Raw genomic sequence first — 13,278 nt, 5'->3', positions numbered from 1 at the left:
AATGCTCTTAATGCTTTTCCTGCTAAAGTGTAAAAAGATTACCTGTTAAGTCATAAAAAAAGAAACCATAATGAACCTGAAGGTAAATCATCATATTTCTAATTGTGTGGTGTAAGTTATAAGAAATAAGATTAGAAAAGATGTTTAATTCTATTGTATATTTTGGTATTAATTTAGAACAGGGATCTTTATAGATTGCCATTGTTTGACCTATTACCATCACATTTCCAACCAAGAATCTAGAAGTACACCAGGGTCAATAAAATCAAAAATGTTGAGAAAAATCATTACAATCTGATAACAACTTATTCAACTCAATCAAAATTTTACTCTCAAATTCATCAACATCCTTGGATTTTTTTACTCTGGTTTCATCATCATCCTTGGATTATATGTTAGCACCTTATTTTTTTTATCTTAATTTTATGTAAATTTAAAATGAGCAGTAGCTAAAAGTTTTAAAGTACACAGTGAAAAATACGTTGCTATTGTGGTGAGCCAATGAATGAGAATTTTACTAATTCATGTCTGTTAGATGCAATATTGACTGACGAAATTTCTTCCATCTGAACACCATGTAAGTAAAATTGTTGATCACTGATAAAAATCTAAGAACTTTTTGAAAAAAAAACTGTTGTCAGTTTTTTTTTCAAAAAAACACTTCATTCCTCAATTACATACCTAAAATATATAGAAACCCTGAGGTTTTAAAAAGGTACTTGGTTGTTTTTTTAAATAGTTTTTTACACTTTTTTGAATGTTTTCAATTAATACAGACAGGAAATGATTGTATTTGAACTTTATCATCATGGTGATAAAGTTCAAATACAAAATTCAGACAAATTTCATTTATCTGAATTTTGTATTTGAAAAGTTCCCCCTCTACTGACACATATGTCAGTAGATGGAGAACATTTTTCTGCATTTCAAGATTTTTTGTCAAGGGACAGAAATTGGGGACAAAAAAGGAAAAGGGACAGAATTGCAACTACTACTGTGCTAATATTTAGATTTCAAGTTTTATCAAAATATATTTTGATGCTCAAAAAATATAGTTCATATAAAATTTAGAACCCCCTTATTTTTTGAATGTCGTTTATTTTTAGAAAAAAGGTCAAAAATTAAAAATGGGTTTTTGATTTGTTTTCAATGGTTTCTATCTCATGTCAACCTGCTAGAAAACATTAAAAAAAGTGAAGTAAAAAAAACTTTAACTAAAAGCCTATAAAAATCTCAATTACCTTGAAAGTGCTAAGGTTTTTATCCCCAAGCACATATTTCTAGTTAAAGCTGCAGATTGACAGTCAGAGTTCCATCATCTTCTCTTTAAATTGGTCTTGCTTTCTTTGAATTGATCTTATTTTTTACACTGGAAATTTTTCTTTTGGAATTCTTTTTGGAATGTTGATTATTCCTCATATAAATTTGCAGCTTTGTTGCAAGTATTCCCATAATTCCATAAATCCTTCCCATGAATTCCAGTGGAACTTTTTGATTGCCTCATCCACCACTTTAAAAGGAATTTGAACTGGTGAAGTTTTCAGGTAAAATAAAATATATCTTAACGAGTCGCAATTTATTTGTAAAATTGTTTTGCAAACACTGATTGCTAACTATCAGAATTATGAACCTATATTATGAAAGTCATTGTGTGTATAGTTCAAAAGATTTCACAGAATATATGAGTACGGTGTTATAAAAATATGGTTTACAAAAAGAATTTGTAGTTCTTTGCTAGTAAAATGTCAGAAAATACTAAATTGTAAATCTCTATTAAATAAAAAATGACATTAATATGTCATTTTGGCATTTTTTTTGTTTATTTAATTACTTTCTAAAGGATAACCTGGGTAAATACATTGCTGAAAATTAAATATAATATATTGAATATATAATATAAATTCAGAAGTATATAGTGTAAACAAAATTTTTATAATTTTCTTGAAATGTTGCAAATTTATTGAATGAAGTTTTTACTAATATGTCTATTATTGAATAAATCAACTACTATTCTAATTCTAAATTAACAGTGTGAACTGGATATTTGCACTGAATAAAACGTGTGGATATACTAACATTGAATAAAATGTGTAACAATATATATATATATATATATATATATATATATATATATATATATATATATATATATATATATATATATATATATATATATATATATATATTTATTTATATAATATATTATATATATATATATATATATTTATGTATGTATATATGTATGTATATATATATATATATATATATATATATATATATATATATATATATATATATATATATATATATATATATATATATATATATATATATTAAATATGCAGAAACCAATTTAAAATAATTTTAGTTAATTTTGATGATGGTTCTTTTTATCACTCATTTTTCAATTTCAGAATTCTGAGCATTATCCTGAAAAATTCAAGAAAACTGTTGAAGTAAGTTATTTTTCAATAACTAATATTTATAAATATAGTTCTTAATAGGGCAATAATACAAAGGAATATGTAACAAACGATTTAAAACTTTACTTTTAAGTTTTAAAATTAAAATAGTTACATGTATTACATATTTTGATTGTTAAAGAAATCCCATGGTGATACCCATAAAATAGATCATTAAAATTTCTGAATTAAAAAAAAGAAGATAATATAACGTTGACAAGCTAATAAAAGTTTTAGTTGTACTAAATAAAAATAAAAAATAAAAAATATGGATAAGTTTAAAGATATTAGCACAACTAGAAGATCTGAGACATGGGGATATTTAAAATTTTCTGAAGAATAACAGAGTTCAAAGTGTAAACTCTGTAAAATTATTTTCAAAACACCTGGCTTAACAACAACAGCTATTACAAGGCATTTAAAAACAAAACACAAATATGAAATTAGCAAATATTCCTGCTGCCAAAATACCGCAAATTGAAAGTTTGTTTCAAAAATGACCATAAAACTATACCTGAAATTTTGAGTCAACTATCAGCTATTGATGAAATCAGCTTTCACACCATTGCTAAAAGTGAAGCTTTACAATCAACATTTTGTTCCCAAGGATACCAAATCCCTCAAAGTCCTCAAACTGTACGCAATCTTGTCATTAAATACTTCACGTTAGTCAAGAAACAAGTTATAAGTTCTTTGAAAATGAAACTTGAAGATAAACCTAAATTTACTCTTACATTTGATGAGTATACTGTAAAAAACAGAAGATATATAAACTTAAATCTACATCATGATGAAGAATTTCAAGTGCTTGGAATGATAAAAATCCAAGGTACAATGCCAGCAACAAAAGCCATTAAATTGATTAGTGATAAGCTTAATTCATTTGATTTAAATTTAAAACAAAAATATTGTAGCTTCTGTTACTGATGGAGCTAGCTTAATAATAAAAATTGGTCACAACACTATACCTGAACATCAAATGTGTTACAGCCAAGCTATTCATTATGTATGATTGATGTGCTTTTTACAAAAAACAAAGTTGATGCACATGGTTCTGATTATAACCCTGTTGATGGTGATATGGAAGCTGTAGATTATGATCAAGGTTACAGTGATGATGAAGATGAGACTGAAGTTGGTAATAATATTCAAAGTGTTCATAAAGTTAGTGAGGATTCTATTCTATTATTGAAACTTGAATATCAAGAAACTGTGAAAAAAATAAGAAAATTGGTTAAAAAATTTCGTAGATCACCAGTGAGCAATGATGATGAACTTCAACCAAATATAATTGAAAAGTTTGGAAAAGAAAAAACTTTGATTTGTGATTCAAGGACAAGATGGAGCAGCACTATTGATATGCTTGAACATTTTTTGGATGTGCAAATAGCTCTTATTTATTCTAACTATGTGCAAATAGCTCTTATTTATTCTAACTAAAAATGAGCTTGATGTCATAAATGAACTTTGTGTTGCTTTAAAACCACTAAAATTGGCCATTAATACTATTTCAAATGGAGAGGCTGATCTTTTGTATTCTGAAATTGTGATTGAATTTATAAGAAAAAACTTCATGAAGCTAATACACCTATAAGTCAACTTGTTAAACAGATATTTGAATATAGAATTATTGAAAGAATTTATTTAATTTATCTCGTGAAATACTTGTCAAATCCGAATGTCTAAAATAAAGATGACCAATTTGGCAACAAGATTAAAAAAAAAAATTACTAATCTTGCTAATAGTCTCATTCAGCGATTATTTCAGCCATCTGACGATAGCTCTGATGATGACAAGGAAGTAAATAGTATAACTGATAGTATCTGGTAACGTAAAAAATGAATTAAATTTAGCTTAACAACTTAAACTTTTTATTGAACAATCAGACACTAAAATGAAACTTGACCATCAGGAAATTGGAACAAACCTTGTTTAAAAGTCTGTTTTTGAAGCTAGCAAAGCTAGGGCCAAGTATTTAGATTTACTTTTCAAAGCTCTTCAATTGATTTCTTCTCTATCCGTAGAAGCTGAAGGAGCTTTTTCTAGTCTTGGACTTTTTGCTACTGAAATAAGAAGTTCTTTAAATGACGAAACTTTAGATGCACGAACTTTTTTAAAGCAAACTATGAAGAGTAATCATTGATGTTATTTACTTTTGTCCTAATTAATGATGACAAATAAATACTTTTACGCGTACTTTGTATTACTTTTGTCTGATTTAACATAAATAAGGTCTGGTGAGGAACCTAAATCTTCATCTTAATACTTTTAATTTATGAACTACTAACTTTGATGTGTATTTTGAATCTTTGTCCTGTTCAGTGATGGATCCAGGAATTTTTGGTGGTGGTGGGAGGGGGGGAGAGGATGTTAAAATTTTTTCGTATTTTGTACCACTTTTTTTCTGGTGGGAGGGATGCATACCCTCCATCCCCAACCTCCCCCCTTGAAAGATAAAATTGCAAGAAGTCTGTTCTTCTGGCACTTAATCTCAGTTTCCATTTCATTATATCAGTATAAACTTCTTTTGTCACTATTCTGTCAATGAGTTTGAGTTTGCTACTCAGAGCAAAGGCACTCCAAACCATCATTTGTTCTATAATTTAAAAAAAAAATAAGTTAAAAGTATATAAGTAAAAATAAATAAATTATATAGTATAAGTATATAGAAAAACATTATAATAATGGTAGTTAATGTTTAATGGTACATCCTCTGTGTTTGACAGTTGTTCTCATACATTTAGGACTTAAGCATACATAACTTTTCCTTCCTTTGCATGTGATATCAAAGGAAGTAAACAAATATATTTTTATTTCATCTGGCCATAATATTTGTCTTCATTGAGAGTCATTGCAAATGTTCCTTAGCCCAATCCTTTCTTTTGTTTTTTTTTACTCAAGAAAAGCTGTTTTAGGGCAACTCTACATACAAAACTTTGATTTTTAACAATTATTTGGGGTGATTTTTTTGACATGTTGTTTAGAAACTAACTGACATTACTTATTTACTACTACTAAACTGATGTCACCTATTTACTGCTACTGAACTGATGTTGCCTATTTACTACTACTGAACTGGTGTCACCTATTTACTACTACTGTACTGATGTCACCTATTTACTACTATTGACTATTTCTGCAGTAAAAAACTATAGAAAGATAGAAGTTAAATCCTAGTCTTAGGAGTTCTGTAAAAAATTACTTTTAAAGTAATATAGAAAAAAAATAAAGAATGATTTTTTGAGTGACTGTGTTTTGAATTTTTATTTTCCTAGGTAATTTTTTTTTACCACAGCTAAAGAACTGCACCAATATAATGTTAATATCAAACTTCAAAATTTAATGATTAGAAATTGAGTTTTTTGTTTTTAGATCACTAATAAACAGTTTGAATGGGCTGTTCTACCTCCAATTGCAAGTCTCCACAAGTGGACTGAAGTTGAACATTTACTAACCTCTACAGTTTGTTTTTTATCTAATTTTTATTGATTTCACTCCATAGGTTGTATATATAATTGTTGGTTGCATATATAATTATCATGTGTTGTATATATAATTATCATGTTGTATACACTACTGTTCATAATTATTTGTGTTGTATATATATTTATCATGTTGTATACACTACTGTTCATAATTTAAAAAATGCTTAAATTTGATAATTTTTTAATGCTTTTTTTGCATTATCAGATAATTTAATAAATATAAAAGTATTTTAATTAAAATATTTTGATAAAAATAATAAAATGCTTAAATGAGCAAAACTGTATAAAAAATGGACTTTCAATAACTTTAGTATAAAGAAAAGATTATTTGTCCGAAGAGTTATTGAACATATGATAAAGCTGTGTGTATTGTGAAACAGTGGATTTAGAGTTACAAAGTGGGGCTGTATTGGTCGGAAAGCCGTGACATTGTAAAAATAGAGAAAAAAGTCATGCTATACCTTCTAAAGTGAAAACTTGAGCTAATATGAAAGTAAAATGAATATGTGACATGACTTAGATAGTTAAGAGGTATAGAATCCTCAGATACATAGAAGGCATAATGGTGGAGTGCAACTAAGTAAAATGATTGGAAAAAAACCTATAAAATGGAAAAAAACCTATAAAACTTTTTTTATAATGGAAGCAAAGTTAGATTAAGGAACAATTTTCATCAATTTTCCATCTTTATTCCATTCTAACAATAAATTGTTAAAATGGAATAAAGGTTGTTAATAAAATAATATAAAGTTTTTTTTAGTAATATTTTTATAGTTTAATTATTTTTATAACATAAATAATTATTTTTATAGTATGCTATAAATTCTGGAATATATTAATTGAATAAAGACCAAAAGTGCCATTTTGTTAAAAGATAAAATTCTTTTAAAGTTTAACCATCATGCATTTTTTTTGATATTTTTTGTTGATATTTTATATCATAGTCTATGTTGCCTTGTAACAAGGTATTTTGTAGTAAGTCATTCTTTATAGCATAAAATAGCGGTATGGATTTTTTATAGCATAAATTGATGGTATTGATTTTTTATAGCTAGATTAGCGGTATTGAGTTGTACAAAGTAGTTGTGATAATTGGCTTCAAACCAAAACCAAAAGTTCAAGTTGACCATTTATACGTATCGATAAAATTCCTAAAAAATTTATGATTGTTATTTTTGAATTCTAATTTTTTTAACTGGAGAGTTATTATGTAGTTTTAAGGCATTTAACAGTTTACTGTTACACCATAACACTTCAAATTATAAATAAATGTAAAATAACAATTACAAGCACGAAAAGCTACTGTATTAAAAAAATGTTGTGTTCAACTCAATTAAAACGTAATATACAATTCTTATGCTTTGTTAGACAAAATAAGTTCAAGCTAGAGGTTCTCTTTTTTTTTTAAAGATTTCAAAAAGATATTGAAGACACTTGATTGCTTATTCAACACACTGAATTGTTTTGGGAATTTGCAGTCTTGATAGTTTTTGATTACAAAACTTTTTCACTAAGTTTAACACTTTTTTATGATCGTGCAAGCTGCTACATAGCTTCCAATAATCATCTGCATTGTACATTAGGGTGTCCCAAAAATATATCATAAATCGAATTTTAATGTGCGGAATACTACATTTAGCATAATTTTATCCATAAAGAAAAACAAAACAAAAAATTAAGTTTTTAGCTCAAGTTAGAAGGTTATTTAGGTGAATTCAATTTATTAAATAAAACTTGACTTAATAATAACTTAGTTCATATTATTCCGATTACAATTGTTACCTAAGCAAACAAAAAAATTGCTGCGTGTTAAACAAACAAATATGCTTGTCGTAAACTTTTTAAGTAAATTTTTTTACAAAATAAATCATCAATTTTAAAGAGAAATTTGTTTTAAATGCAACAAAATAAACAGCAAATAATTTTTAGAATGCAGGCGCATGCGCAGATACAGCATTTTTTAACGTTTGAATTTAATTTTCAGACATAGAACAAACTCCAAACATATATGTTTATACTTATGTTAAATAAGGATGCTTTGCAAAAAATTACAATGATTGGATCCTGGGAACAAAATGCCCTAAAGTTTTAGCTACAACTGCCCTAAACGTAAGAGCAACAAGGTGATACGTAATTTTTTTTACTATTCTCAACTAAATCTATATTCGTCGATAAAATTTAAAATTGACACAAAAATCTTTTAACGTTCGAAAACTATGAGATATAAAAGTTTGACCTTTTCAACATCAAAAAATCACTTTTTTCAATCATCAAAAAATAATATAACATAATGTAAAATAACATAAACCAATATTATTAATACAAATAATATTTAACTAAATAATTTTTAAATCTTTCTTTGTAGCGTTCTTTGAAACCTTTTACGGCTCTTCTGAACTACCTAAATTACAAATACATAAATTTATAAAAAGTACTACATATACATTAACAACCATCATTATTAATAACAACTGAAAATCACATTTATATTTCGTATTATTGAAGAAAATACCTGGAGAGTATCCTGAAGCCTGTCTTCATTGTGTGTTCTCTCTATGAAATCTTGAATTAACTTAATGTGGTGTTCTGCATGGTCATTTACAACTGCAAGTGCTCATACGCACTTTAAAAAGTAAGTAAAAGACTGGGAAACTTCCTCCTTTTCACATGCATCGATGCCTTTTTCTTTCCATAGCAGAACTTCCTTCTTGGAGATCTCCAATAGCAAGAACAAAAGGTAGGACTGCTCGTTGACAAAGTCTTCTAATTTTGATGTAGGAATAATTTCAACCTTAGTTTCAGGTCTCTTTTTAATCAGACCTTTTAATTGCGGGATATCATAAGAAAGCAGTTTGTTTAACATGTTGGTCTTAACTTCGGTTTTCAGATCCTTATCAGCAAGAGCAAAAATGACTTGTTGTGGAGACAGATACCAAGTGTGACGCTTAAGACTTTGGTAAAGAACCTTTCCTATTGCTGCAAATTCTTTAAACTTGTCTACTGTTTGTAACTGAAAAGCAATATCGAATGCCATTAAATCATTTGAAGGTGCTTGAGAAGCATTAGGGCTTTTTAGAAAGAAGAGTCCATGAAAAAATACTAGTTGTTTGCGACTTTCAGATGATTTATTGTATTTTTTCCAACTGTTTCGGAATCAGCAGGGTGGTACTTTTGAGTCATCTGAATAACCAGTAAATATATACAGTCAGCCATAAACCTTGCTTCATGATGAGCTCCAGGCTGTTTAAATGAAAAGTTCGATAACTCAGCTCCTAGAAAAAATGCCATAAGCTCACAAAGATACTTGTAATCACCTCTCTGAAAAGTATTCTTATGAAGAGCTGTAATACAAAACTCTTTAGTATCCAAGGTAAGTTTGAACAGTAATGAGCCGGGCCTGAAAGCATCTTGAGACCAGTCAAACTTTACAATTCTCTCAAGTTTGTTTACATCTTCTTAAATCTGCGGCCATAGTTTTTGGAGAATTACATAAAGTTTTTTGCTGGGACTACTTGTAGGACCAAATATTTCTTTCATCACATGAGCCACGTGTCTTTCATAAATGTGATGTCTGCACATTAACCAGAGAACCGGTCTTTTAAGGACATAGGAAATAATAATACTTACAGCACCTTTATTTTTACCAGTGTTACTGGATGTTGTGTCAGAACACAATCCAATAATCTGATCCGACATTTCATAGTATTCAAGCATTGTTTGAATTGCAATGGCTTGATCACTTCACTTGGAGTTTTTGATTTTTAAGATGCCAAGAAGAAAGTCTAGTGGACCAGACACTGGTGAAGATGCGCTGATAGCAATTCTATCTTCATAACGGGTGATGCGGAAGTTATCGGACAAAATAAAAACGTCAATAACTTATTTATAAATAAAAAAACAAACTACTATTATATTTTTTTTAAATAAAGCATTCATCTTTTAATAAAAATATATTATTTTTTATATGAAAAAATACCACCATCTGCAATTGATCTCAATTTTGCTCTGACGCCTTTCATATACGACTGTAAAAAGTTTAAATCAATTTTTTGTAGTTTTAGTTTAATGTGATCAATCAAAACTTGCTCTGTTGAAGCTTGCCAATCTCCCTCGTAAACCTTCTGTGCCAAATGTCCCCAAAAGTTTTCAATTGGTCGTGCTTGAGGCACATTTGGGGGATTGGTTTCTTTATCAACATAATAGACATATTGGTCCATCCAATTTAGAGAATCTTTAGAATAATGAGAACTTGCTAAATCTGGCCAAAATAAATAGTTAAAGTTTCCATGATACTTGTGAATAAATGGAAGAAGTCGTTTTTCTAAACATTCATTAATATAGGTTGATGAATTGATCGCTACAGCCTTGGAAGTGCGAAACAATGGCTCGGACATACCACGGTCAGATATGGCTATCCACATTAATAATTTTTTTGGAAATTTCTCTTTTCCTATAAAACGAACACTTTCTGGGCATGTCTTTTTGTTGTTTGTGTAGTATCCAGAATTTCCAGGCATGTTGTCCCCTGCAAAACAAAAGTATTTTTCGTCATCGATGACTAGAAGCGATTTTGTGTTATAGAGTTGGTTAACTAGTTTCCTGCTTCTTTTCTTTGCCTTTATTTGTTGTTCTATAGTGTATTTTGGAGTGTTTTCACGTTTTTTTTTTTTTTTTTGTATTAGGTTTATTTACAAAAAACATTTTTAGTCACTTTCGAAAAGATTCTTGTTCAGCTGCATTTAACCTCATTTTAAATAATTGTGTTTCAAATAATAAAGTTAATATTTAAAGTTTATAGATTGTTTATGTCTACGCATAAAACCACAAAAACTAATTATTATGCTCAAATAATCAAATTAGGATTTGTCTGATAACTTCCGCATCACCCGTTATTTAGAAATTCCTTTTTCCCAATCGTATCTTTTCAAAATCTTGGTATCGAAATGTACCACAACTTTTAAACCTCTTATTTTATCAAAGTTTTCCTCTCTAACTATCTGTGCCTCAGACTCCACAACATTATGAGTTTTCCTGTTTAGAGTTAATCTTGATATCGAGATATTATCAATATTAACTCCACCAGCCTTGTAAAGAGAAGACAAAAGACACATACCCGGCCTGACCCCAATTCCAAATCTGGAGGTAAATATAGTTCGTCGCACTCAGTTTGATTGTCACTATCTGTGCTTGAAAAGTCACTTTCCAAATAGCTAATCTCCTTTTTCTTATTTTCATCTCTATGTCTTTGGATTTTTTCAGACATCTTAATTATTTTTTCTTGTGCCCTGTGAGCATTTTCACAAAATTTATTGTCCATGTTCCCGAATTTGACCATATCCCCTCTCAGACAAAGCCTCAAGAATTTTATGTCTTCCTTCTTAGCCTCATCATCCCTATTTTTATCATTTTTTATTAAATCAAGTATGTTTGTTTTATTAATAGAGAAGAGAGCACTGTTCTCTTTCAAAAAAGTGTTCACCTTCTTTTTGTAGCTACCCTCTGGTAGTTCGAGTGTTTTTAGCATTTTTAAAGTGTGGTATTCCTTGACTTTTTTGGTGATTTTGGTCTTGATAGTTTGCTCCGTCACAATGAAAGCGTCATTAAAACCCAGCCTGCTCCCATAAATTGACAAGCTCTCTCAGAATACAGACACCAGTAACTATCTGCTTAGTATTCTCTCTGCACACTCCATCAGCAAACCTGGAGCATCTTAAATACGTCTTCCCGGAAGCAACTGGACAACCAATTTTGATGTTGATCTGTGTGGTGCTAAAATGTTTAAAAAAAAAAAAAAACATTAGAAAGTTAACATTAAACGTGTAAAAAATGTAATGCTTTTGTTAATTACTTTCAGATTTACCTTATGCTTTTTTCGAGATTAAGCCAGTAATACCTTCTGTGCATTTCTCCATTTGTTGGAAGTCTATTAGGAGCAAAACTCTGTAAAGAAAGCCCTAGCAAATAAAATTGTCTCCTCTTCCTTGTAGCTTTTGATGCATCATCAATACCTGTTCTCAGTGAATTAACGTGATAATATATGTTTAGAGACATTTTCTAAAATTTATTTTATTTAAAAAATTCTCATTAGACGCATTTGTAGTATACAACTATAGATTATAGTATATTCTATAATATATACAAAAAATAATGAAAAAATAGTGAAACTGGTAAATAAGTTTTATATACAAGTTCAAACCTGTGTTTTAGACGAATTTCTTGGTTGAAAACAACTTTTTAACTTGATTTCAACTTTAATTATATATTGGCTTGAATCAAATTTACGCATCATTAGTTTTTATTGTTTATAAAACACGCATCATTTATTTTATTGTTGGCCATGCTTTTGTCGAAACATAAATAAAAATTGACCAGGATAAAAATCAATTTTAAATCAAAATTTATTTATTATAAATTATTATATAAAAGTGAATTCACCTAAATAACCTTCCGCTTAAGCTAAAAACTTAATTTTTTTGTGTTTTTCTTTATGGATAAAATTATGCTAAATGTAGTATTCCGCACATTAAAATTCGATTTATGATAAATTTTTGGGACACCCTATTGTACATTTGGTCAGTAAACCAATGGTTGGCCCATCTGTAAGAGATGAATCGAATAGTGTGTCTCTTCTGTCTGGTAGAAAAATAAATGCCAAAAGAATAGTATTGCTTGGGAACTCCATTTTGCATTATTTAATTTAGGTATTTTCTGAAAACTTTACTTTAGAAAATACTTCAAATTTTTCGAAAAAGCAGAATACCAAGGTTAAATGAAATAGAAATTTCTTATCATCGTAAAAGTGTCTGAATATCAATCCCATCTTGAGAAAACTGTGGACAAATGGTTACTTCTTTACTGGTTGATAGCTTTGAAAATGTTGCTAATTTGGTTGCAGTTTTGATTTTGCTGTAGTTCTTGCTGGTACTTGTGGACTGTTGTTCTTAATCTTCAGGCTTTTGATATACTGCCTCAGACTTGGATTCAGAAGTTGATGTTGTTGCTGTTACTGTTATAATATTTTCTTTGTTTTGCACATTTATCATAGTCATCAGCACTTGATCTAGTTTTTGCTGTGTGACTTGAATCGATAAATGAGGAAAATTTAATTTCTTTTGCCATTGTTATTTCTTTCTCAATTTGCTTTATGCGTTCTAGTCTCCATTTGTTGGATTCTCCCAAGAACATATAGCAAACAACATTTTGGATTTTGAGTGGTATCCTATCGTTTTTTTCGTTGATTGTTCTTCTAGTGGAACAAATCTTCTTTTTCTATGTAAAATCCAATGCCGGATTAACCTGGGTTCCTGGGAGCCTAGGTGCCCAGCCCAAA

At 28.8% G+C, this 13,278-nt stretch overlaps 1 protein-coding gene across 1 annotated transcript in view; it reads left to right on the top strand.

Annotated features, from left to right (window-relative positions):
* Positions 1–13,278, top strand: part of LOC100204413 (spermatogenesis-defective protein 39 homolog) — an 80,226-nt gene that overhangs the window by 50,362 nt on the left and 16,586 nt on the right. The window contains exons 12-13 of the mRNA XM_065805225.1: positions 2,415–2,456; positions 5,836–5,925. Of these exons, the coding sequence (XP_065661297.1) occupies positions 2,415–2,456; positions 5,836–5,925 (132 nt within the window). The remainder of the gene's footprint in view (positions 1–2,414; positions 2,457–5,835; positions 5,926–13,278) is intronic.

Source organism: Hydra vulgaris, chromosome 09, assembly GCF_038396675.1.
Source record: "Hydra vulgaris chromosome 09, alternate assembly HydraT2T_AEP".
NCBI lineage: Eukaryota > Metazoa > Cnidaria > Hydrozoa > Anthoathecata > Hydridae > Hydra > Hydra vulgaris.
Note: the sequence above shows the minus strand (reverse complement) of the source record. Positions and strands in the feature narration are given on the sequence as shown.